Raw genomic sequence first — 26603 nt, 5'->3', positions numbered from 1 at the left:
TATATATATGTGTGTGTATGTATGTACACATTAAATTTTGTAGGCCTACTTTTCGTCTTCTTTCATTCTCCCGAGCCCCTACTACTGTGCACCTCATCTCATCTCATGTATTTTTCTTTTTACATGTAATAAGCCTTTTTCCCTGCCCCTAAATTTCTCTCTACTCACTCCATCATTATTTACTTGCTCACATCTTACAAATTAATTTACAAAAAATTTGCCATGGTAAGCAACGCATAAATAAGACAAATAGAAAAAAAAAGGTAAAAACACCAAAGAAGAAGTAGAAGAACTTAGAAGGGAGAGGAGAAGCCTATTGTATAATAATAATACTAATTGATTTGATGCCAATTTCTCTTTCTCTGTCCCTCCTTATATCTATCTATCTATCTATCTATCTATCTCAACCTCTTTCTTCTCTGTCTGCAGTTTTTTGCATGTTTTTCTGTGTCTTGGGGCTTTGTAAATCTCTCTACACTTTCTCTCTCTCTCTCACTCACACACAAATCCCCATAGTTTTGTTGTTATGTCTAATCATTGATCTCTAAGTTTTGTGCTCTCTCCCCTCCATACATTCATTCAAGCATACATACATACTACATACATACATACATGTGTATGCATACTCTATATACACATACATACATGTTGTCTTCATGGACCAATTATATAGCTAATTTGTCTTTAGATAATTAGTAGAAGAAAGATACCCATGGGGTCTCTAATCACTCTCTATTCTCTGCATCTCATAAACTCTGATTAACATCATGGGGGCTATAACTCCCTAATTAATATTAAGACCAAGAGGAAAAGATGAGGCCCTGTTGTCATCCCTTAGGAAGCATCGTATGAGAGAGAGAGAGCGGGTATGTGAGAGATACTGGCAGGCAGGCAGAATTAAGATGTGCTCAAAGCATTTCGTTAGTATGTGTATTATGATACATGAATTAATTATCTGCGAAGAAGGGCTCACACTGCAGACTAAAGTGCTGCAGCTGTAAATTGAGCATATACATATCCGAGATTTCAATAATTTATCCCCCCAGCTAATTAATTAATAATCACCACCTACAGCTTAATATAAGTAGCAGCTAGAAAGTTACCTTGGTTAAGCGAGTTTCTAGTTTAGGTAGCTAATTAGATGGAGATTGGAGAGCAAGATGAGCTGATTCCATCACCCAATTCACCATCTAAGTTTATGCTTAATGAGCACCCAATGTCTACTGCCGCTACAATTAACAGCAGTGCTAAAATGAAGATATCATCACTAGGAGGAGGAGGAGGAGGAGGAGGAGGAGGAGGGAATAACCACAATGGGGTTAACCATGGGCTAGGATTACTATCAGATGGGATTACTCAGATAACCAACAGCAATAATGGTACCACAACCAGCGCCATTGCTACTACAACAACAACAACAGCTATAATTAGTGATCATCATCAGGAGACAGTGCGAGTGGCGAATGTGTCGAGGAGCAGTGCGAAGCAAGCGGCAGGGGCAGGGGCATCCATGAAATACAAGTACAGAGAATGCCTGAAGAATCATGCGGCGAGCCTAGGGGGGCATGCGACGGACGGGTGCGGGGAATTCATGCCGAGCGGGGCCGAGGGCACGCTGGAGGCGCTCACGTGCGCCGCGTGCGGCTGCCACAGGAACTTCCACAGGAAGGAGGCAGAGGGAGGAGGAGGAGGAGGAGCATCTCTATCTCTATCTCCATCTCCATCTCCATCTCCATGGGCAAGGGGCCCAAACATTGTCACCCCATTACTGCAAGGAGGAGGAGGAGGAGGAGGGGGCATGGCTTCACCTACATTGTTCAGCCCGCCCCCCCACCACATGATCATGGCTTTCAACCACCATCATCCGGCCGGGGGCCCCGGGACCGGATACCCCGGTGGTGGCTCGGGCTACACCGGAACCAGCATCGGCACCACCACGGGGGGTGGGGTCTACGGCGGGACCACAGGGGCCGGCACCGACTCCGACGAATTCGAGGGCGCGCTCGTGTCCATGAAGAAACGCTTCCGCACGAAATTCACTGCCGAGCAGAAGGAGGAGATGGGCGCGTTCGCGCGCAGCATCGGCTGGCGCATACAGAAGCAGGACGAGGACGCGGTGCAGCGCTTCTGCGCCGAGGTCGGCGTGAAGCGCCACGTGCTCAAGGTGTGGATGCACAACAACAAGCTCACGGTCGGGAAGAAGCAACTAGATCTCATCACGAGTACTCCGGTCCCGGCCCCCGCCCTGGCCCCGGCCCCAGCCCCGACCCCGACAGGAGGAGGAAGAGGAGATGGAGATGGAGATGGAGATGGAGGTATCAATGATGATATTCTGATTCATGATCATTGTGCCATGGATAGTGGTGCTACTACCACAATCCAAGGTCTCTGCATTAACATTAACAATAATAACAGCTTTAATGATAGTAATAATGATCACAATGAGGATGATGACGATGATGATCATGATCATGACAACAATAGTAGTGATAATAATATTGATGATGATGATGATGATCACATGTGACCACCCACCATCCTATTCTAGTTTATCATCATCATGTATCATACACAATCTAACATTCATTTGCAGCAAAAAAATTAATATCTCTCTCTCTCTCTCTCTCTCTCTCTCATCATCATCATCACGAAATTATTCATATACATTCTATCTCGATTTTGATGGCCTCTTGTGATGATTATATATTAACTCACTTCTTAACCACCTCTTGATCCTCGATAATTAGCATACTGAGAGGTTAATTTACTTTAGGTTTGTTCGATTGATGTTAGGACTTCAATTCACTAGTATAATTAGTATATTTGTACTCCAAATTCTCCAACCAAAAGGAAAGAAGAAGGGAAAAAGGTCATGATCACATATATTTGATTCGACTTGAATTGGGGGCGCTAATTAATATAATGTAATTAATCACAGAAGGAATTATGAAGATTGTTGAATTATTTTCAGAGCTGTTTCATTACTATTATTTATAACCCTGCAACTGAGAATCATCAGTATTATAATTTGTACTCCAGTTTCCAAATTAATTGAGAATCCATTTTTTTTTAACCCAGAAAGAATTTCATATGGCAGGAATGTGCATTGATTCTATTCAACTAATTTATATATGACCTCTGTTTACTATATTAGCAAGCGAACCAATAGGATGGGAGCTTATAACCTTCTTCAATATTATAATTAGAAGTCTAATGATTGATCCAACGAATTGAATTGCGTCTTGTCTTTCTCATGAAAATTTTCAGCTCTTCCTCATGATCAAATTCTTTTTATTGCTACTGTTTTTATTTTTTTCATTTAAAATTTTCTTTTTCAAACATCGATTTTGTTTAGCCAGTAATTGATTGCAGTTAAATTAACTCATAATTTTCTGGCTTTAAAATTTCAGTTGATTAGGGTTTAGTGTTGAGTGAAATGTTTTTCGTGGCAGAGAAATTTATCAGAACTTTTTATATAAAAACAATAAATTTGTTCGACTCTCTCTCTCTCTCTCTCTCTCTCTCTCTCTCTCTCTCTCTCACTGCATTATTTCAACTGTAGAAACCATCGACAAATATCTGCATTCTATAACAAGAACAACATAATTAATAATATAGTTTCTGTTGATTTAATTGTCGAAATTTCTAAGCGTGGCAAAGAGTTAAATGTCAAAAACAGGAAAACTGTAGGTGCAAATTTTGGAGTTTTTTGTTTTCGTTTGATTTCATTGCAGTTATGGAATTTAATTAGAGCAAGGGGTCAATAATAATTATAAGAACAAGAAACAGAGGAAAGAAATAAGTATTTTATTTAAATATTCATTGAAAAAACTGAAACAAATATTATAAAGAAATAAATATGTTTTTTAAAATTAATTTCTACTCTAATTTGAAACTATACACATTCTTCTTATCTTAAAACTTTTGCAAATTTGCCCAAATATTTTCTTATATTCACAAATCCTTGCTAGTTTTGTGGCATAAAGTTTTCATTACATTGGGGAACAAGAGAGTTCCAATGTGGCTCTCAAGTCCTCAAACCATAGTATGATTGATTGTGCTATGTGTGTGAACACGCTATCGGGGGGTAACACGTGTTGAGCTTGGCCTCCTGTGTGTCAACCTCCTCCAAAGTGTTAGGAATGATAGCATTTTGTTGTTAAAATGAATCGTGTGCCCCGAATTGCCCGCAACCCATGGATCCATCCATGTAGAATCAGGTACTACAGACACAAGTGACTGTTGATGACAAAGCAACTAGATAAAGACCGAACATCTCGTATTATTATTATTATCATGAGTCGTTTCCATGATGCAAACGATCACATCTGTTAGGGGACACACACTTGGTTCGATCATCATGTTGTGTTGACAAGTACATTTGTGGGTTGTCTGACTCGTATGCACCCTTCCTTCGTAATATTGTATCCCACATGGTAGCTAGGTTCCCATGAGAGGGCCATGAGAGAAGACATTGCTCGATTGTAGCGATCGTGTATCACATTCGCTTAAAAAGTTAGAAGTTACATACACACTTTTTTAGCCATTATATTATTCAAAGTCAGGTGAATGCCTATATTAAAGAATATTTACAATGGGGTCAGATAAAAACATTCAAAAGTTGGGCCATAAATAGGCCCACCAATATCATGTGAGACATAACAATCATAAATGGGGACAATATTGGAGGGAAAAATAAATAACCGACAAGGATCTCAAGCTAATTGCCCAAATTTGTTACAAGTAGGGATAGTTCAAAGCATACATGGTGCCTGATATATTTAGACCCATGTAAAATAGATAGGGATGGGCTCTAGAGGTCCAACTAGTGCCCAACTAAGAACCAAAGCTTCACACACGTATATATCAACATTAATGATACCGTGGAGAGTGGGTTTGAGCCTATCTCCAACTATTGGCTTAGTGTTTTTGGAAAGAGGTCACACTTTTCGGACATTAACAATTAATGGTTATCTCAACCCACAAACCAAGTTACATGCACTTCATCTAGAAATACTGTGCAATCGACGTGCCACACACATTAGGCCTGAACTTGATAAAGTTCCAATTTGGTAGGTAGTTTATACTTTGAGAAGGTTACCATCATGTGGCATGTAATATGAATATCATTGGATTCCATTGTATTTCCAATATATGAGTGGCCAATTCATTACGGCAATGGCCAAATGCTAACATAATTCACACCCTACATTAATAATCAAATGCTTGCACAACCCATGTTGATGTAAATTAAATCTAGGCAAGCACAAACCCAAAATAGGTTAGAAACACTCTATGTTGCATTAGTCGCCTTAGAACTATAGTCGAGCTTGATGAAGATCATGCGGCTTTGATTTTCTATAAACGTTAACGTACCTCAGTCATCATCTTGACATGATGGACCATCTTGCAATCTTCGAATTTAGATCCAAAATAATCAAGAGAAAGAAAAGTTATTGCAACAACTTCATTTGGAACATTGTATATTGGTGTAGGATTAGCGTCAACTTATCCTCCATGGGTTATAAACACTATAGATCAAATTGCATGCATCAATTCTACCCAATGCATTCTCATAGCAATCAGCACAGAAACTTTGTTGATTATGATGATATCCCAAAGAATATACTAGTTTATCAAGAAACACCCAATATTGTAATGAATAAGAAGAAAACTTATGTAGCCAAGATGAGGATTGACAAAAAAAACAAAAACATCATGTGTTTTGCATCAACAATGTATATAAAGATAAATTGTGGAAATGTTGGTCACATATGTTCATTTGATTTTTTATAGTTACTTTAATGTTATTCAAGCGCACAATCTTCCTCCCCCGATTAATCTAAGCATATCTATTTCCTTAACTCTTGCAAACCAAGTCCGACGTTAAGAAATCGGTCTACATGGTTGTAGTTGTTGTGTAGGGCCATGCCATTTCATTGGATGCAACCACTCCCTTTATGAAATGGTGTCACACCCTAATGTGTTTATTCTAATCCATGATTCGTAGGTTCTCAACTAACTTTATAAATGACCTGTGGAGCTTCATTTGTTCAAACAATTTGAAGATGCCAAGTTTGTAGCCACTCCTATTGATGGATTTCGTTGACTGATAATGATGTCTAGTCTTTTTCTCCACCATTGTATAACACCTCTATCAAATGTGAAAAACGTGAACCTAAAGTTGACCATAATGTGTCAATGTCAGACTTTAGAGCTTGCCAAAGTGTCATGCTAAGTTTTTGCATGAACATGGATAGAAAAACAACACAAAAAGATAAGTGCCGCACGGTACAACTAGTAACAAGATACCTTAAAGTTCCCAAGATTTGGTGTATGGAAAGTGTTTCTATGATTTTCTCATCCATGATTGTTTGTGTTTGACATTTGAAGACAATTTGCATGGAACCATCATAGGTGTTTGGATAAGTTTGCAATCTACCCTTAGATTGTACTTTGTAATTCTCCTTTCTTTTGTGATAGGGTTAGGGTTGCTTCTATTCTCCTCTAGATCGCCTTAATTCCAAAGGCCAAAATCCAAAGGTTTTGGATCATTTGATTGATTGCCTTCTTCATAAACAACTAGCTAAATTTGAAGAAAATAGAAGATCATCAATACAACAATTATTATATTGTAAGAAATTTCCTTTCAAACGTGTAAATTTGGTTTAGCTTGAAAATGTTTGGATCCAATGGATTCAAGATAAGTATGTAGCTTAAAATGCTACAATCTTATTAATTCCTTAAGGCCATGTACATGAAATTCTTTAGCTTACACACATAATGAGGACACTTTGAATCCACAAAATTAAGAGATTTTTGAAACGTTGTTTAGATTTCAAGGTGATATAATGCAAGATAAAGGCCATCACTTATGGCAAACATAAACCTAAGTGGCTTTGCTTTAAGGGTTGGAGTAAATGTCTCAATAAGTCAAGACTTGAAACTTTGGGAAATCTCAAGCAACAAATCATGCTTTGAGTAGAAATATGACTCCAAGTGCATCAAATACATAGTTCTTTGAGTCCAAATATGACTTCAATTGAATCAAGTACATAGTAATTAAGACCACCTTTTTGGAGATAGCATTTTGAATGTATAGAGCTAACAAATTTCTGTCTTAAGTATGATTCTTTTTAGCAACGCATCAGCCTCAAGTTGTGTTACTAGCATGATCATATAATATCCCGTGGTAAGATTGTAGTAACCTTAGTATTCTATACACGTGGATAAGGTATGAGGGTTAACAGAGAGTGTAAAGAAGGGAAGGATTCCTTTTAATCCTTGGGATTGAGACAACCCATTAAGGCCAAGTGTGAACTTGCATGGGGCCTTAGGTCTGCCTATAAATATGAGGCCTAGCTACCCTCATTTGACACATTATCAATTACGTCGAGACTCTGTCCTCATGGTGATTAAACTTTTGTAGTGAGCGCCCCAGTACCAAGTACGACTCAACGCCATGTCGATGGTATGGGACACCAATCGAGGCTCGAGTCCATCTCGATCCCTTCGCTCTAAGGTGGTTGGGTGGATCGGCACCCTTCTTTCTCTCTCGGTTAACCCTCACACCTTATCCACGTGTATAGAATAATATGGTACAAACTTACCACGGGATGTTATATGGTCATGCCCATAACAAGTTGCGTGGCTACTTTTCATTTATCATCATTGTGTATGTAGTACTTGCTTCTTTAAGTCTAAGTGAAAGCTCATTCATCAATGCCTTCCAAATGATCTTGTGCAAAATCTTTGTGAGGAGCTAAAAGATCAACCATCAATGCTTCTAATGGCTCACTCACCGTGATTTCTTTTAGTCTACTTCTAAAGTTTGGTTTCTTTAAGGAATGCTTGTTAAAACACTAGTATCAATAATAAATAATTTCATTCAAGAATTTATTATTCATTTAGCTTAAATGTTAAATTTTCCTACTATATAATCATTTCATGGAAGTTGTTAGTTGAAAAAATATCTTTTTAGAAGCTTGCGTGGTGATACTTATGCATTAAACAAGTTGACCTTGTCAAGGACCTTGATTCCTTAAAAGAAATATGATATATCTTAAAAGAACTACATGACAAGGAAGGTCAATTTTCTATGAGATCTTGTTATGAGTAGAGATGTAAGAAATTGAACCTACAGACATACATAAAACATTGGCAATTAGCGGACGACTTATAACTATCAAGCACAAGTAATAAATTTTGATCCAATCACGGGTGCCTTATCAAATTTGTGGGATACATTTGTCACAACACATGGAAACGACGACACTTCAAACATGAAGAGATGAATCTTGAATCAAGAAAGCCAAGAATCAAAGTGATAAATCATTAATCAATCTCTCTCTTAATTGTAATATGGATGTACATTTTTAGCAAACCTGGACATTTTTTTCCCCAAATTGTGCAATATCTTTGAATAGAAAGCAATTAGAAACAATCTTTACATGAATTTTCATGCCCAGTTCTACATCTCTTGCTATGCTACTTGCTTTCAAGATGCAAATAAACCTGGACATATATTTGAAAGAGATTACCACCATAAGAAATATGATCATAGAAATAAGGTTAAATTATTTGATATTGCTCAACATCATATTTATCAGTATGCAATGAAGAGGACACATATTTCATTCAAGCATTGGACTATGTCATTTACATGAAATAAGAGAAAATGACATACAAGGAGGACATGCTAGAAGCTTTTATGGCAAATTTTCACATTGCAATTGTGGAAATTTTGTGGTTTGTGAATACCAGAGCCACACATCATCTCACTCATAGTCGAGAATGGTAAAAATATTACGTTCCACTACCTCTCCACTCAAGATGCGGTTTGGAGATAATAGGACAAAACTTGCACTTAATTGATAGGGCATTGTAAAGTCAATCAACTAATAATAGTTCTACAATTACATCTCGAATGTGTATTGTGCATGGATTAGCTAAGAACTTATTGCTAATAAGTGAAGCTATTTCAACTTGTTCCCTCCAGCTTGTGTTACGTGTGATGCACTGTAAATGCCTTTCAACATAAGTGTTTGTTACATCATCAAATTCATTAAGGACTTCACAATTTCACAATCTTGTACTTTCTTAAGAGTAAAGTTGGGGCTTTTAATGCTTTCTTGCACTTACAAAGCATGCACGGAAAACCAATGCTAGTTGAAAATCAATACAATTCACACCAAATGATGGTGGAAAGTATTGTTCATGAGAATGGAAATTCATTTTCTAATGCACATGGGATTTGACAAGAACACGCAATCTCTCATAATCCTCAACAAAATGGAGTCGTTGAGCGCAATAACAGAACCATATTATAAGATATTGGCCAAAGTATGCTACAAATAGATGTCTTAAATAATCAAAATTGGTAAGATGCAATTTCAGCCACATGTTATCTTCAAAAGAGATTCCCGCACAAGGAACTTGGTCTAAGTACTTGGACATCTTAGAGTGTTTGAAGCTACAACTTAATATAGTCATATTCCTACAACACCTGATCAAAAATTAGGTAGACATCTGCAAAATGTGTCATTGCTAGCTTTGGCAACATAAATATAAAGCTAATGGATAGATACAGGTATGTAGGAAAAAAACATACATCTATTAGAGAAGACCACCTTAAGGTTATGTCATGGACACCAAGCACATCATGTGGTTGTGAGGCCATGTTGATTGTGCTTGGATTGCATAATCTATTTTGATATTCTTTAAATTTTTCGAAAAATTTAGCATATACTTACTTTTAGGATAAAAGCATATTCCATGCTATTATGTAAGAGATTAAAAGGGGGTTTTCCGCGTCATTAATCTATGTTCTCCCATTTTTCTTCTATTTCTTGTCGATCCTTCGTGACTCTCCCCATGCTCTTTTCAATACTATCATCCAATTTCTTATTCACCTCTCATTGGGGTTTCCCATTTTTCACTAGTACTCTCATCGCTCATGCATTGTGTTCTTCTCTCTAATCTATAAATACTACAATTTTTTCTCTATGGAGGAGAACCCTCAACTGTAGATACGTGTATCTTTATTCCAACATTTAGGTATGCACAAGAAGACATATCTAAAATTGGATTTTTCATAGGTATAAGTTCAAAGTAGTCTTCCCTCTCATGTTCACTAGAACCTTTTGTTTTCATTCCGTGATCTATTGCCATGTTCTAATACCTATGTCGAGTCAACCAACATTACCTTATGATTACCATTTTCCATAGTTTCTCTATTCATTTTACTACCAATCATTTCTTTTCCACAAGACAACACTAAACCAACAATGTAACTGAATTTTCTTACAACAAAGATCTAATTTAAATAGTATCACAAATTTTAAATGAGTTGTAAATATATACCCTTGGCAACAAGCTGGTGTGGTGCCATGGGAGGTTTCTATGATACAAAATATCAATGGATTTTATAGTATAGGCATTCATTGTCAACATATTTCTTTAAAATGTTCGATCATTTGGTTTAGTGGAGAGCCCTATGAATGAAAAGGAAAAAATAATATTGTGACATGTTACAACATTCATATTATGTTGTATACCTTTGAACATAATGATTTGGACATTCAATTGTAGCATTATCATTTATTGAATTTTTACTAACCCATATTGAGTTTTCCAACTACAACTATGTGATAACACCTCTCGATTTTCTTTACTGATGCTTCTAACTTTAGTGTAATCACAAACTACATGATGATGTGTTTTGTTCTTCTTTAGTAATGACTTCCATAACAATATTATTTTAAATTTTGATTGGCACTATTCTGCTACAATCTAATTTTTAACATTTTGTTATAAATCATATGTAAAAAATAATGTACAAGTATAATAATGAATGGGTACCATATGTTTGAGGAACATCACAATACTATAAGATTCCAGTGCATGGATATCTAGGTCTCATCCTTATGTTGTTTCCCTCCTAAATTTACGGATCCATAACATGTAGAACAATTCTCCATGCTCTTATTTCTTGTTATTTGAAACATTATATCGCTAGGTTGTCATCATTACATTGTTTCTTGCACCATAGTATCGAGTTCATTACAAGTTTACTATAAGAAAAGGTATCCAAGATATACTTTTACACTTGGGAAACTGCGTATCCTTCCTTACCTCCAACATTTGCTCATGCTTAACCCTAGAAGACTCACATAGTGATGATACACACTCCACATATGTCACATCACGATTATTTACAACATCGCCATTGTAGTGATATGTTCAAAAATATCATGGGAAAAGGGGGTGTCCTAGATGGGGGGGATGTAAAATTGAGTTGAAAACTTATTTGCAATTGATATGAAGATTGATATTGAGCATGATAAGAAGATACTTGGTTATGAAGATATTATACATAAGGGGTTGGAAAATGTACTTGAGATATTAAGGTCAAACGAGGACTCTAGGTTATTTATTCTATTACATTTACTAGAGATTGTAGTTTTAGGAGAAAATATTCACATATTGAATAGATTCTACTTTCCAGTGTCTACTTCATACTCACTCATGATTGTTCCTTGAACATCAAGAGAACCACATGGCAAAGGTTTATTCATTCATCCTCCATGTACCTTCTTCATTTAAACAAATAAAGGATGCTCATTGCTTATTACTTTAGCAAATTGTAGCCCAAACGTCAATTACTAGATTTAGTATTCATCCATTGTGATGGCTGGAAATTTTTAGAACTATATTTTTCGACGTTAATAAAAATCAACCACCATTATATTCTACTTGATGAAAAAGTTCCATCAAATCCGTGACTCCAATAACATATGGTTCATGTGGTTTACATCTATAGGAAAATGAGAAAAAAGAAACTACAAGCTTCTTAGGAAGAGCTTTTAGAAATCAATCTAGTTTATGAAATAACATGTGTATCCTAGAAGAGTCCCACAAGTTGAATTAGGCACACATTCCAATCGCCAACTTTCCCAACTTCAATTGGTTTTCACTCATTCCACTATTATGCTTTGGCCAAGCACAAAGCACCAAAGAGCAACAAAGAACCTTTCTTGACTATGCAACCCTCTAGAAAAACCTTGGGAGAATATAATGTGTTTGAAAGCAGCCATTAAAAAAGGACAAAGTTGTAAATAACAGAAATGGAAAAGAAATATAAGCTTTTAAACTTCTTCTCAAGTCCCCTAACGGTTAACCCTCTCTCCTTAAGCTAGAGTCCCCTAAGCCTCCTATGTGCTTAATCTCTCTCCTTAGCCTGCCTCAATCTCTCCGAGCCTCTTATTGTAATACATTCTAAGCTTGATTTGATGTGTGTATATTTGTGTTCAAGCAATGCAAGATTTGGTTAGTAAGTTTTTTTGTGATATCCTTATATTTTTTTTAAAAATTATATTAATATATGATTAAGTGCTTAACTTAAGTCTATTATTATTTAAGAACCTTCGTTTTAGAGTAAGAGTAAGAGTAATTAAGAGAGTTTGCCAATGGAAACTAGGTGGATAATAAGTATGCATGAGGATAAATTGACGCCCACTATTTGTCTACAAAAGGTGCATGTCTCCTCAAATATCTAAGATAAAGGTAATTGTTACTTAATACCATGGTGAATCTTGACTTTTATTTTAAAAAGGTAATTGTTACCTCATCCTATTGGATAAACAACATTTGGTGCCATCGTCGACAATGCTTACAAGTGATCAATTAAGCATTTCGTAAGATCCTAAAGGCAATAAACACTTAAAGGGAAGAAGCATTTCCCCCCTACCCCTCATTTTTTTATTCGTTTTTAGTTATTTTAGTGAGGTATTTGTTTTAATTTTGCATGTATTGTGATTAACTATCATTATTTTTTTCTTAGTTAATCCACTATTTTTTTGTTAAAAGTTAGGTGGCCATTGGACTCCCTATTTTTAGGCCATATCGGGCAAGGGTATATGTTATAAGCGGTTTTTTGACATGGTGAAGTGATTATACTCTACATCGAAGTATTTATATTTAAGTCAATAGCTAGAACTTAACCTTGATAAAAAAAAGGGGGGTAATTAGTTGTATGTACATATTTCATGTACAACCTAGGTCTTTCTTAATATGTATTAATGGTGCATCTTTTTTCTATGGAAGAAAAGAAATTTTAAGGAAAAATTTCTAAGGACATATTAGGTGTTAAAGACGATTAAGGAAAGGCCTAAGGATGATTAAAAAAAGGTATAAAACATATCCATCACGAATGATATTGAAGACGCACATACATGTAGAATTAGTGGATGACTTTCTTAGGACAGACAACGAAAATAATACAAACAAAACTAGGGTATTTGACTTCAACAAATGGGCCAGTAGCACCAACAACTAAAATCCCCTAATTCAACCTAGGGCTGTAGTTTCACAAATAATAATGTTAGAAAAATAACAAGCAAACTAGGATGCTTGAATATACAAAGTTCGTGGTTGAGTTTAATGCAATAAAATGATTTGTATATAGGCCACACGAGAGACAAATATCAACAAATAAAAACATGTAACCCTATTATATAACAATAAATGAGGATTCACAACTTAAATGGTACGAATTAGACATGAGCAAAGGAGAGGGGTAAGGCCTCGAGGAATGACGTATACCAACATAGAAATCAAGAACTTAAACCATTACCATTACGACAAGGAGTATCACCATTGGGAGTTCACAATGTAATCCAAACGTTGTCATCCTTTGTCAAGCCATGTATCCATGTGTGGTCACAATTGCTCAAGGACAACAAATACAACAAAATATAGCCACTACACCTCAAAACAAATGTTTCATAAATGTCCATGACTACATGCCCCCAAAAAATAAAATCAACCCCATTTATTTGGCTAAGGAGATGCACATGACCATATAGAAATGTTTACAATACTCGGGGTTTATGAACCACTGACAAGTATCATAATGGTTGCATTTGCATTAACCTTGGATGACTATGTTAGAAAATGGTCTCATACTTTACATAAGGAATTTGCAAATGACTTGGCATGCATTAAAGGGAACTTCTTGAAGATCTTTGATTGTCACGGGGATAAATGGTGTTCTGTCAATCAATTTTTCTCACTCAAGCAAGAGGTTGAAATGGTTAGAGATGACATCCTCTAAACTTGTGACCTCCATCATAGAAGTGACATTGAGGATAGAACAAGTCACATTAAATTCACGGATCATTTGATAAGTGATTATATGGCCAAAATTTGCACAAATTCCTAAATTACGAAAGAAATGTGGGTCATTTGCTCAAAATTGTGAGGAGACCATGAGATTGGAAGACAATATAAATGGTTTATATACACCAATGAGAATCCATTATGACAATCTCAATGACATCCAATTGGTGCGAAAGTTGGTGTTTTATATGTGAATGAAGCACATCAATGTTTATTATGGCTAAGGGAGAATAGTGGTGAGAGATGAATATTCTATCATATATGAATTGATTAATCATGTAGTTATTATGTTCATTGAAGTGTTTTGAGAGGTTGATGGGAGAGTGAAGGAAAACCAAACTTGTTTTTCCACTTGACATTACAACACAATTCAGCTTGGAGAGGCATGTTGAGATAACAAGCTCAACCATACACGTTATGTGTGAACACACACTCTTTTGGATATGTGTATTTTGAAATTCAGCATTGGCTTCGTTATGAATGGGACAAAAATCCATAAGGACATATGACATAGGGGGTTAAGCTAATTCTAATAAGTTAAGGGCATGATAGTTGGGAAACCAAATAATTTAGGAACAGGGCCTATAACACATGAGGATACATGGTGGTTTAGGAACCTTAGGTGTTGGGCTATATAAATGGGATAACGAACCCCCCGTCATTACGACATCTAGAAATGTTGTCAAGATTCTCTTTGTGAGGCTAAGCTCTTTTCTTTGGACCCATTATTCCCCTACCAAGGTATATCATAAGTTAATATTCGATGGTGTGGGGTGCCGATGGTATTTTATGTTTTTTGCCTCATGTCTTTCACTCGAGGGTGGTTGGTGTGGTTAGACACCCTTTATCCATTATTCTCGTTAATCTCAAGTTATTCTTTTGCTTATAATTAGTTCAATCAATAATTACCTTTTAGGCATTTTGAATATTTCCCAAATGGTTCTTTCTTAATTAAAAGGAAAGAGGATACAATGAGGTAACTTGTGTGGTTGCTTTATAACACACACCAAAACTCCAAACTCAATGACCCTAGGTGTTTTAAGATTGTCTCACGAAGATGGTTCTAATATAGATCATATGATACGGTTTCTGTAGCATCTACATAAATCTTGAGGTACCTTTGATGTAGAAATATATATTTGGCATGAAATTTTATTTAGAAAAGTTTCCTAATGGTGTAGAGTGCATGTGTAATAGTATGCTAATTCCATAATCCCTCACTAATTCAAGTGGCATTGTCGATCACGATCCATGAAGGTAGGAGGGTTGATGAGGTTTATACCAAGGCGATGATTTAGGAAAGGAGACTAGGATACGAAAATGATGAATGAATATGCGGAATAGATAACCAAAAAAGAAGTGTCGTTTCTAATGTGAGGTAAGAGGTGTGTTCACACGATCAAAGATGCCCCTTGAGGAAGGATGGATCGAGCGAAAGCGGGCGGTCAGGTCAGATGGGCGGCCGGACGGGACTGGCCTTGAGGAGGCTGGACCGAGACAAAATGGGCGGTCAGACGGGCGGCCGGATCGGGGCGGACACTAGACTGCCCATTAGGCCACCAATTTCTGTGTGGCTGGGTTCCTTCCTTCCTTCCTTCCTTCCTTCATGTGGGCAACTTCACTTTCATTCATTCATTCATTCATTAGTAGCTTATACGATGATTTTTGTGTGGTTGTCGGACGAAGTCTGAGAGCAGAGAGAGAGAGAGAGAGAGGGAGGGAGTGTGTGACAAAGAGTGAGCCATGTCCTCTGTCTACACTTCTCCTTTCTCAACCTTCATCCCCTGCACCTCTCATGGAGCAAGGTCACCTCCTTCTCTGCTTGCCGCCAAGGCATCCTTACACGATGAAGAAAGCAAAGGCTCGGAAGTAGCAAGCTCCTCCGATCATGTGCATTCAGATATACCAAACTCTGCGGAGACTAATCATGTAAGCTCAAAACTTTCTTTGTGTATAATATACATATGCATCCGTACATATATACATATACATATACATACATACATACATATTTCACTTTTCTCTGTAACTGAGGATCAAAGCCAAGAAATGTCTTGGATCTATTCTTTTTGCGGTATTTTGTGCCTTTGTCGGTTGTTTTATTTTATTTTTTATTTTAATTTAAGAGAATCGGGATCATAGGTGTCAGCTGGATTCCGTTCAGGTCTGGGCTCGGGCTCAGCCTCGGTTATGAGCCGGCGTGGCTTTATTTGTTCCCTATGTTTGGGCGCTGGATTAGTGTCAAAACATGATGCAAATGCTGAGGAATCTTCTTCACCATTCAATGATTACTGCAAAAATTGTGGTGGCAATGGAGCTGTTCTATGTGAGTAGTGATTTCCTTTTCTTGTGTCATTTTCATTTTACTTGTGTCTTTCGTTTTCTTCCTCATGATTTTTATATCGAAGCAAGTTTTTTAGTGAATGACATATAGCCTTGGTGAAGGGTGGTCTGTATTAAGGCTCGAGGTAGTTCATTTGTGTATAGATATGATTTAGTCTATGCCCGATTCCTAATATCCAAAACAATAGGTAATCCAGACATTATCTGTGATTTGCAGTCAAATTAATGACTAGAGCTGGACATATTGGCATATGATCGAATGTTTGGTGTCAAGACTCTAGACTAGGTTTAATTAATGTCCACACAACAATCTATTAGACTCTAGAGTTAGGGCGGGTGTTCTAACTGTAGCTATCCAGAACATTCATGGGAAAACCCACGCCACACATGCAAATGGGCATTTCTCTCTTTCTAATGTCGACATCCTAGTCAAGGATATGTTTGTATAGATGTAGAATGCGCTACTGAACTGAGGACATGGACAAAGCCACATGCAAATGGGCCTATATCTAACCTTACTCCTATTGACTCCTAATTAGGTTGGCTCATTTGTATGTGTATAGCTTTGTCTATGTCATATATCCAGCCATCCTCACCATAACTATCCAGAGTTTGGATAACAATGATTCAGATACTGGATCTAAGGCATGGACAAAGCAATCCACATGCAAACGAGTCGATTTCTGGGATGACTATTTGACTCCTAATCAAGGTTGTGCAGTGAAATAAAAGTGTCAATCTGAGGGCTATGAATGGAAATTCCAAATGGTCAAGGAGACAGATGAGTGCGTTACAGAAGACTAATGTAGGACACTAGTAGAGAACATTGTTTTACTATATCAGGTCAATGATCATAAAAAAAAACTGGTTGCAACATTTTTTTCGCGTATTCCCCCTTATATGAACGATTTTTGTTTTGCCTATCACTCATTCAGGCGACATGTGCGGCGGGACAGGAAAATGGAAGGCTCTAAACAGAAAAAGAGCCAAAGATGTGTATGAGTTTACGGAATGCCCCAATTGTTATGGTTAGTTTTGCTCCATTTGAATGCAATTCGTGTGCATGCATTTATGAAATGCAACTTTCCTTCACTTGAACCAACAAATGATTTATGAATCCAAACGCCCGAAACCCATACTTTGTTAAATCAATCGAATGATATTTGTTCCTGTAGGACGCGGGAAATTGGTTTGCCCTGTTTGTTTCGGAACTGGGCTTGCGAATAACAAGGGCCTTTTGAGGAGACCTGAGTCAAAAGCCTTGCTCGACAAAATGTACAATGGACGCCTGTTGCCCAACATGTAAAACAAAAGGAAAAGGGAAAAATGTTTATAAATTAGTCTTTGCAAGAGAGAATACTGAAAAATGTATTCATGTATTCAAATTTTGTAGTAAGATAAGAAAAAGTGGAAAAAAAAAATCAAATAAATTTTTGTAAAAATGATTGTATTACAGCTATAGCAGCTACAAGCATTTTCTACACTGGCAAGATGATTATGAGCATTCATTTTCAGGTGATCCTCTTGTTAAATCAAATGATGTACTATGCTTAAGAATTAATATTACATAATTTGTGACAATCTATAGCAGAATTGGTGTTTATTGGGTTCAAGAAGAGAAAGCATACTTGCCAAGTCGGTTTTGTTTGCACTATTATTTGTCCGTCATGATAACATGGCTTAGTATAAATTCCAAAGCTGCATTCATTTTCAGGTGATCCTCTTGTTAAATCAAATGATGTACTATGCTTAAGAATTAATATTACATAATTTGTGACAATCTATAGCAGAATTGGTGTTTATTGGGTTCAAGAAGAGAAAGCATACTTGCCAAGTCGGTTTTGTTTGCACTATTATTTGTCCGTCATGATAACATGGCTTAGTATAAATTCCAAAGCTCCAAAACCACCATTGCAAGTGTAGCATGTCAGATTCAGATGAGATGATCTTGCAAGCTTATTATTAGGTGAGATATACTGTTATGAGGGCAAGCATATAATTAATATTAAATGAGAGAGATTTGCATCATGAAATTTACTCAATAAGACTTTTGTAATGCCAATATGTACATCCCCTCAAGGGGAAACTCTCACATGCAACTCCTTTGCAAGTCAAGGATGGTATGCCTTTGTTAGCCTTCATCCTCATGACTTATATAGGTTGGCATGTTTACATCTCCATTTCTTTAGAGTCCCTTGTCTTTTGTTACTTGTTTTAAGATTGGTTGTATATGAAATACTTTGAACTTACAAGTTGACTTTCTATTCAATACTGTTGCTTGAACCCCTAATCCACACCTCAACAAGATCTAGCCAACCCTCTACATTTGATGTGCGATGTTTTCTTGGTTTACATATCTTAATTCATCAAGTCAAGGTTCATAGGATGTGCTCAATTCTTTATTGTGTTGTGGATTAACATCAAGGTGCTTGGCTAATAATGAAGTTTAAGGATCAAGAATACATGAAGTCTCTAGATTTGTCACCGTCATTGCAAAACCTACACACCATCAATTGTTAACATTGTCAATGTAGTTGTGATATAATATATATGCCATCCTTGCTAAGGTGCTATAGAACATTGGATGCTTCAATAACCCACTACTTTTCTCAACTTGAGCTTAATGATGTTGAATCAAATGAGCATGATGATGGTAAGAAGACCAAAGAGTTGTAAACTTTTGGGATTATTGAGAAATAATTAAGGTTTCCCAAGAAAAAACTTCCACACATTTGCGCACTATAGCATATTCAATTATGCATATATTCAGACTTATGTAAAACAAGGTTTCCACACTTAATTAGAATACGTAGCAAATTAAGTAAGCAAAAATCCAAAGAACACCAAAATTTCTCTCTGTGTTTTATTTGCCTTGTATTCATTTTAACTAAGCAAGTATGATATGGGCGTAAGAACACAAAATGGGCTCTCAGATGAGTTTGGAATCAATCTTAGAGGAAAGGAAGGATGCCTCCTCACAGACCACTTAGAAGATTTAAACTTATGAGTAGCATGAAGTGTGCAAATTTAAGGATCAAACTTATATAAAGATTAGGTTATTCTACTTCTCTATGAAATGATGAGGTGCTCTTCAACCAGTGATGATGACCACCTTGGGGTCAAGATGATCACATCATGCTAGTGGTGTTCCTCAACATGAGGGTGAGACCCATATGAATGAGAGTCCACAAGTATGTGGCTAGAGTAAAGAATACAAAGGCATACATCACCTATTGATCCCAGATTGAGATGGTGGCAACAAAACACAAAGTTGACAAATAAAAGCATATTTCTCGCCTCTCAATTGGCACTCACACATGCAAATGGCTTAGGGGATGGAATGTGGCAACATTGCTTAGGCCACACACCATGATATGCAAATGATAAACATTGAATAATACCTTATCGATGTAATCATGACCAAATGCTATTCGAGGAGGGGAATAATATCAATTTGCACTACCACTCCACACATATAAACCCAACAGCCTACAAGGAAATGAAATGGTGCATCTAGCTATATATTATCATCCCAATGTCATTTAACATGAGAACAATAATCATCCTTCTTCTAGAGTCATGGTCATGGTATTGAAATCAAGAATGGAGCTTAGAGCGCAATGGCTAGAGCAAATTGTACTTGCCCTCTCTGTTTCTAATCACAAGATCAAGGGTAAAGAGCATCTCACACTCTAATGTGAAACATTTGTAGCCATTGGACAATGATTTCCACCATCAATTAATGCACAACTTCTCCAAATTTGGCACTTGGGCACATATATGTGCTCTCTAATCAAGCATAGGTGTGATATAGGTGTAGCTAGCCCTACCACCTCTCATGTTTCGATTTCGTACAGTAGGACATATGTTACTTGAGAGGATGCTTACAAAACATTCTATCTATCTATCTATTCATCTATCTATCACAACAAGAAATCCCAAAATGTGAGTATTATTGACCCAAGGGCACTTTTGAGATTTTAGGAAATTCGAAGGGGTATTTTTGATATATAATTAAAATACTGAGCAAATAGGTAGGAATGAGGATGGAGCCCTAAATATATTATATATGTATATGATAACAGCTTATCCTTATATACGCCACTATTATCCATTCACATATCAAATCTCCCCCTAATAAAATAACTTATCCTTAACATATTCTTTACCCAAACTGTACAACTGATCCGTTCGTATCCACACATCCATGTCAATCAATGCCTTCTCTCTACAAATTTGAGCTCGGATTCAGTCCAATCCCACTCTAATCTTGGGCGGTTTTCCACGCAAGCCTAATCTTTAGTGATTTTCCTTCTACCTCTAAGCTTGAATAGTTTTCCATACAATCCTAATCGTGGGTGGTTTTTTATTTCAAATCTAATCTTAATCTTGAATGGTTTTCAATCCAATCCTAATATTAAAATTATCTATTCATTCGAAGTTTCGGGCGGTTTTTCATTGTGGATGGTTTTCAATGAAAATCTAGTTTTGGGTTGTTTACCATTCAACCCTAAATCTGCCATGTGGTTTTCTTCCTAATATATATTGCCCCTGCTTCAGTTCCTGTATTCTTTAGTTTTATTACAAATAAGACCTTTGAGATAGATTGATCATCATGGCTTTGAGTTGCAATTTGATGAGAGGAGATACTAAATTTGGGCCAGTTCAAGCTCAAATCCCACCATTACCATCGCTGTCATCCCCTTTCATTGCCTCTTTTCCTAACGAAAACAGGCTTATAAAAGCAGTATGGAATATTGGTCAATATGGACAGGGACATTCTGCTCTTCGTCCAATACTCAATATGCAAAGCCAAGAGTTACCTGCAAATGTTGTGAGTACTCTCAACTTCGTCACATTCTTTCCAGATCTCATGAATGAAGGTGAAAAATCTATTGAATTTGATGTGCATCTATGTATCATTGAAAGGCTATGTGCATATACTTATGTGTGTGCATGTATGTGTGTATCTATGACTCTATGCATTATGTCCAACACTCTCTGGACACATGAGAAGACATGATGATGCTTAACTCATCCCACATTTAGTTCCATATCTTGAGCTTTCATTATAAAATGGAAAACTGACCATGGCATTGATGTATGTAATGTGAGAAATGATAGCCATGAGAAGAACGCATGTACAATAGATGGACAATATAACTGAAAAGAAAAACACCCGCTGTTTATGCGTAGAGTTTGGCAACAACTTCGATTGCTGATGGGTCAGCAATACAGGAAGCTCTGGAGAAGGATATTGACACTAATGCGATTGAGATAGCCGAAGAAAAGAATGGACCTTCCTTATGCATTGTGGTGGTTGGGGCAACAGGGGAGCTTGCTCGGAGCAAGATATTCCCGGCATTGTTTGCTTTGTTCTATAATCATCATCTCCCCAAGGTTTGAGCATTTTACAACTTTTAAGATTCTCCCAAAATTATATATTTTCTTTTGTCAATCCGAAAGAGTGTAGTGCATGCATATGCATTGTATGTCTTGCATTTGTATTTTTTGGCCAAACCTGGAATCTATTTAATTCCAGAGTTGCAAAAGGTTTTAGGTTCATTCAAACACACTTATCCTTATAATGTGTACAATCATTAAGGCGCTCTTTTATCTCCAGAATGTCTATATCCTGGGCTATTCGAGGACAGAGCTTTCCAGTGATGAATTGAGGGGCATCATCGCTGATAACCTGACTTGCCGCGTGGATAATCAGTAAGCAACGATTTAATTTGACTGGTTTCATGCTTTAAAAAAATGATATAGGTCAGCTGCAAAGTTTCGATGTTATTTGTTCAAATCTCCAGAAAAAAGGCTTCTAGATGTGGGTTTTTGTATGAGAGAGCTAAGTTCTTTTATTGAACAAAAAGGAAATGAGTTTCTTTGTAAGGTGTTGAAGTTTTTTTGTTTGTTTGTTTGTTTGTGGACTTATTAGACAAGATTGTGGAGATACGGTCAAAAACTTTCTTAAAAGAGTGTTCTATCAATCAGGGTCTTATGACTCTTGTGAAGGAATGTCCAAGCTTGATCACCAGATGAATACATTAGAGGTACCGTCATGCCCATGTTTTTTTTGCTGATTCGTCTTTATTTAGACAAATTTTTGCTTACATATGATGTGTTCTCATCCTTGCTAGATCTGAGCTTTTGCATTTTTGGGGGGCTGTATACAACAAGACCCTAGCATGCTATATTTAGGAAGAAAATCTCATCCGCTGTTTCTACTGATCTTGCAACGTATTTTTTAAAAGTGAAAGTGTTGCATATCGTGAAATGCGGTATTTGCCGGATCTTATGTTATTGTTGGCATCTCATGCTTATAATTTATTTATTTACCGTGATTGAGACAGGGAAATTGTATTGGAAACCGGATTTTCTATCTCGCTGTACCACACAAGGTGCTCCTTCAAGTTGCTTCTTGCGTTGCGAAAAATGCGCAGAGTGCAACTGGATGGACTCGAATGATCATTGAGAAACCATTTGGGTATGATGGTCACTCATCAGCATTGGAGACAGAAGGCCTTCGCGCACACCTGAATGAAGACCAAATCTATAGGTTGGAGTTATAAAATTTCCATGGTCATAATTTATAATTGATCCATTCTTCCAAGTCCATGATCATAAAATTCATACATTATTTATGGAAAGGCATGCATTTGCTTTTATTATTATTAATAATATTGGGTTTTTTTATTGATCTTTTGTATGGATGTTTGGAACTATTTGTTATGTGATGATACCAGGATTGACCATCGGGTTGGTAAAGATCTTATTGAGAACTTGACAGTCTTGAGATTTTCAAATCTCGTATTTGAACCTCTCTGGTGCCGAACATACATTAAGAATGTTCAGGTAAGAAACAAATTTCCATCTACTATCAAAATATACCCCTGATTTCAAATGGCAGTTATCAATTCCATAAAATTTTGTTGAAACTATGAGAACCTTACAATGAGTGTATCTGTAGGTTCTGTTATCTGAAGATCATGGGATTGATGGAAGAGGAAGGTAAGAGGCACAATGAAATTATCTCACTAGTGTAGAAGTGGTACACCGTACAATAAAGAATTGATGGGATATTGGTTGTAGGTATTTCGACAAATATGGAATTGTTCGAGATGTCGTTCAATCACATCTTCTCCATACCATCGCATTGTTTGCTATGGAGCCTCCTGTTAGTCTTGCAGGAGATGACATTCGTGACGAGAAGGTAAAAGGCAAGTAATCATGAGAAAGGTTTCTAATCAAGTGATTTATAAAACAGCACAAACACACATATACAGAGATAGATAGATAGATTCTATTATTGTCTTTGGAGGTCAAATATGACCTATGAGACCAAAAATATTACATTTCACGTTATACATGTAAAATTGAGTGCAACATGTTTGTATATGTTTCCTAGAAAAGTTAAGGCAGAATATAAATACAAACACATTCATAATCGTGAACATTACTGAGTAATCTGTATGCCTACTCAAGCATCCTTCATGGGAATCTATGAAGGTATATTTGGTTATGAAGTAATTTAATAGGATAATCACATTCATGGATGTATATGTTTATTAAGGTTTATGGAGTACCAGTATCTTACTCATTTTGAATAATTAAAACATTTTAGGAAATTGAGTGTTCCATATGTCAAGGCTCCAGATGTTTTTGATATACACATTTGAATTGAAAGCTTTTTGTAATAGGTGAAAGTTCTCCGGTCCATGAGAAACCCTACACTTCAAGATGTGGTTCTAGGGCAATATAAAGCAAGTATTGCAAAGGATGGGAAGTCTAAAGTTCCTGGATATCTCGAGGACCAAGAGGTTCCCTCGGAAAGTAGAACCCCGACATTTGTGGCTGCAGTCTTGTACATTGATAATGCACGCTGGGACGGTGTCCCATTCTTGATCAAAGCCGGGATGGGCCTAATAAAAAATAGGTCTTCTCTCATTTATCTATCCCATTTTGTTGCCTACACATCACTGCAGCCATTCTGTTCATTCACATTCACTTTTCCTTCTTAAAGTGCAGTGCAATCTATCATTTCACTCACTTGTTTTTTTCATGAAAAGTAAATGCCCTTGCAACTTTTCTAAAAGTTCCTTGTGATCTTGAAGTAAAATTGTATGAAGAATTCTTTATATGTTTATCGTTTCTGATGAATGCACAAACATCAAAGCACATTTCATCTCGAGATTTCTGTTGCACAAAAGAACTCAAAAGTGAATTTTTTTTTTCTATCTTTTTGAATATAGGGTGGAGATTCGGATACAGTTCCGGGATGTTCCTGGAAATTTGTATAGAGACAGGTGTGGGCATACAGTCGTTGGTCAGGCAACAAATGAGCTTGTGCTCCAAATACAACCAGATGAGTCAATTCTCTTAAAGATAAATAACAAGATTCCGGGTCTCGGCTTGCAACTAGATTCATCAGATCTCAATTTGCTCTACAGGGGCAGGTACAATCTCTTTCTCTCTCTCTCCAAGTAAAGTTTTTGCTTGTGGAAATTACTGTGGCTTCATCCAATACAAAGGAAAGCGAAGGATTGATATTGAGTTTACATGTTTTCTTGTTGTCTCTTGAATCTTCCAAATTCTCTGTATTGTATTATCTTTAAGCTCTCTTTCTCTCTGCCATCACACCTTTACCAATGTTGTGTGCATGGAAACCTGAATAAAAACCCTCAAAAAAACTCAGTGTATCTGTAACATGTTTTGTCATTCCAGGGACGATGTTGAGGTCACCGAGTCCTACGAGCGTCTGATCATGGATGTCATTGATGGAGACAACCATCTATTCATCCGAAACGATGAACTCGCAGCAACATGGGATCTCTTAGACCCTCTCCTCGAAGAAATTGAGAAGAACAAGGTTGCACCAGAGCTATATCAATTTGGAGGAAGAGGCCCAATAGGTGCATATTACCTTGGTGCAAAACATGGGGTGAGATGGGCTGATGACTAAGTGTTTCTTAGTTCACATTACCTACATTGTACATATGTATATGTGGATAGAGAATTACAAGATGTTGCTGAAAATATTAAAGGGAACTAACAACAAAGAAATGGGTTGTTATTGCTTTCCATTTTCGAGGGATCTACTAACTACAATCATAAATAATTCTATATTTGGTGAAGAAAAACAATTCGAGCATTTATATGAGAATATGAAGTGGTTGATCACTTTTCTCATATTAAGTGGCATGGGAGTGAAAAAAATGTGGCCGAGTATGTGGTAAAATTGCAATTTGTTATTCTTGTCATCCTTATCCCATTTGTTTTGTTTGTGATCTTAGAAGGCATGACTCTATGTTTTCATGAGCATATATTTGGTGTATTTCAAGTAGTGTTTCTGCGTTCATCCTCTTAAACCACTTTGAGTATGTTTTGTAACCTTCTAGAGGAAAGATTTTGTTGTTATTTGTTTTGTGGAGTGCCACCAATAAGGTGCAATCATCTTGATGTTTTCATAAACTTCTTGTTGGTGAGCGACACAAAGGTAAAATCTGAGTATTTGGTCATGATTGTAATGAATTTGCTTTTCCCTACATTCGCTAATCATTCGCTCTTTTCACATTCTTACCAACATTTATCGGACTTACCTAAAGTGGCTTTAACTTAGCAAAGAAGGGAATAAATCCTCAAGCAATACATCAATCATAGTGCAAACCAATCATCCTACATTGAGCCCCTTAGGAGGGTGCCATCGATAAAATTGACTTGCGCGAAATCATTATGGTAAATGGTTAGGTAATCAATCATGAAGGAGTCATGTATCACCATGTTCTCACGTTGCTAGTATTGTAGAGTGACCATTATTTGGCTAAGGTTTATGATATGAGTTATTGAATTTGGCATGATTGTCTCTAATCACATCACTTTGGGAACCCACTACCTCAACAATGTCAACAAAGTTAGAGGTCCAAGCCAACATTGCTAAAGAGAAAGATTTGGACATGGAAAAGACATCCAAATGTGATTCTCTTAACTCTTCATATTAATTTAGTTGCCTTTCATCGTGATCTTCAACTTCTAGAAATGCTATCTAGGTAACAAACGTATAATAAGTCTAGAGGGGTTGTCTC

The 26603-nt window shown here is 36.7% G+C and overlaps 3 protein-coding genes across 3 annotated transcripts; all 3 read left to right on the top strand.

Moving 5' to 3' along the window:
* The first annotated feature begins 370 nt into the window (after positions 1–370).
* On the top strand, positions 371–3069 carry LOC147858313 (zinc-finger homeodomain protein 5-like). The gene has a single exon (XM_087327844.1). The coding sequence runs from the start codon at positions 1142–1144 to the stop codon at positions 2525–2527; it is 1386 nt and encodes a 461-aa protein (XP_087183970.1). The 5' UTR covers positions 371–1141; the 3' UTR covers positions 2528–3069.
* A 12785-nt stretch (positions 3070–15854) lies between these two features.
* LOC147858312 (protein PHOTOSYSTEM I ASSEMBLY 2, chloroplastic-like) lies at positions 15855–18106 on the top strand. Its single transcript, XM_087326614.1, has 4 exons — positions 15855–16107; positions 16321–16504; positions 17457–17549; positions 17697–18106. The coding sequence occupies exons 1-4, from the start codon at positions 15922–15924 to the stop codon at positions 17825–17827; spliced, it is 594 nt and encodes a 197-aa protein (XP_087182740.1). The 5' UTR covers positions 15855–15921; the 3' UTR covers positions 17828–18106.
* A 2543-nt stretch (positions 18107–20649) lies between these two features.
* On the top strand, positions 20650–25710 carry LOC147858311 (glucose-6-phosphate 1-dehydrogenase, chloroplastic-like). Its single transcript, XM_087327115.1, has 11 exons — positions 20650–21355; positions 21718–21921; positions 22145–22239; positions 22460–22574; positions 22875–23080; positions 23268–23376; positions 23492–23532; positions 23614–23734; positions 24222–24457; positions 24774–24977; positions 25246–25710. The coding sequence occupies exons 1-11, from the start codon at positions 21137–21139 to the stop codon at positions 25481–25483; spliced, it is 1788 nt and encodes a 595-aa protein (XP_087183241.1). The 5' UTR covers positions 20650–21136; the 3' UTR covers positions 25484–25710.
* Positions 25711–26603: the final 893 nt, after the last annotated feature.

This window comes from Azolla caroliniana, unplaced genomic scaffold (genome assembly GCF_043228905.1).
Source record: "Azolla caroliniana isolate FFs.n. ecotype wild unplaced genomic scaffold, voAzoCaro1.0.p SCAF_11, whole genome shotgun sequence".
Lineage (NCBI taxonomy): Eukaryota > Viridiplantae > Streptophyta > Polypodiopsida > Salviniales > Salviniaceae > Azolla > Azolla caroliniana.
Note: the sequence above shows the minus strand (reverse complement) of the source record. Positions and strands in the feature narration are given on the sequence as shown.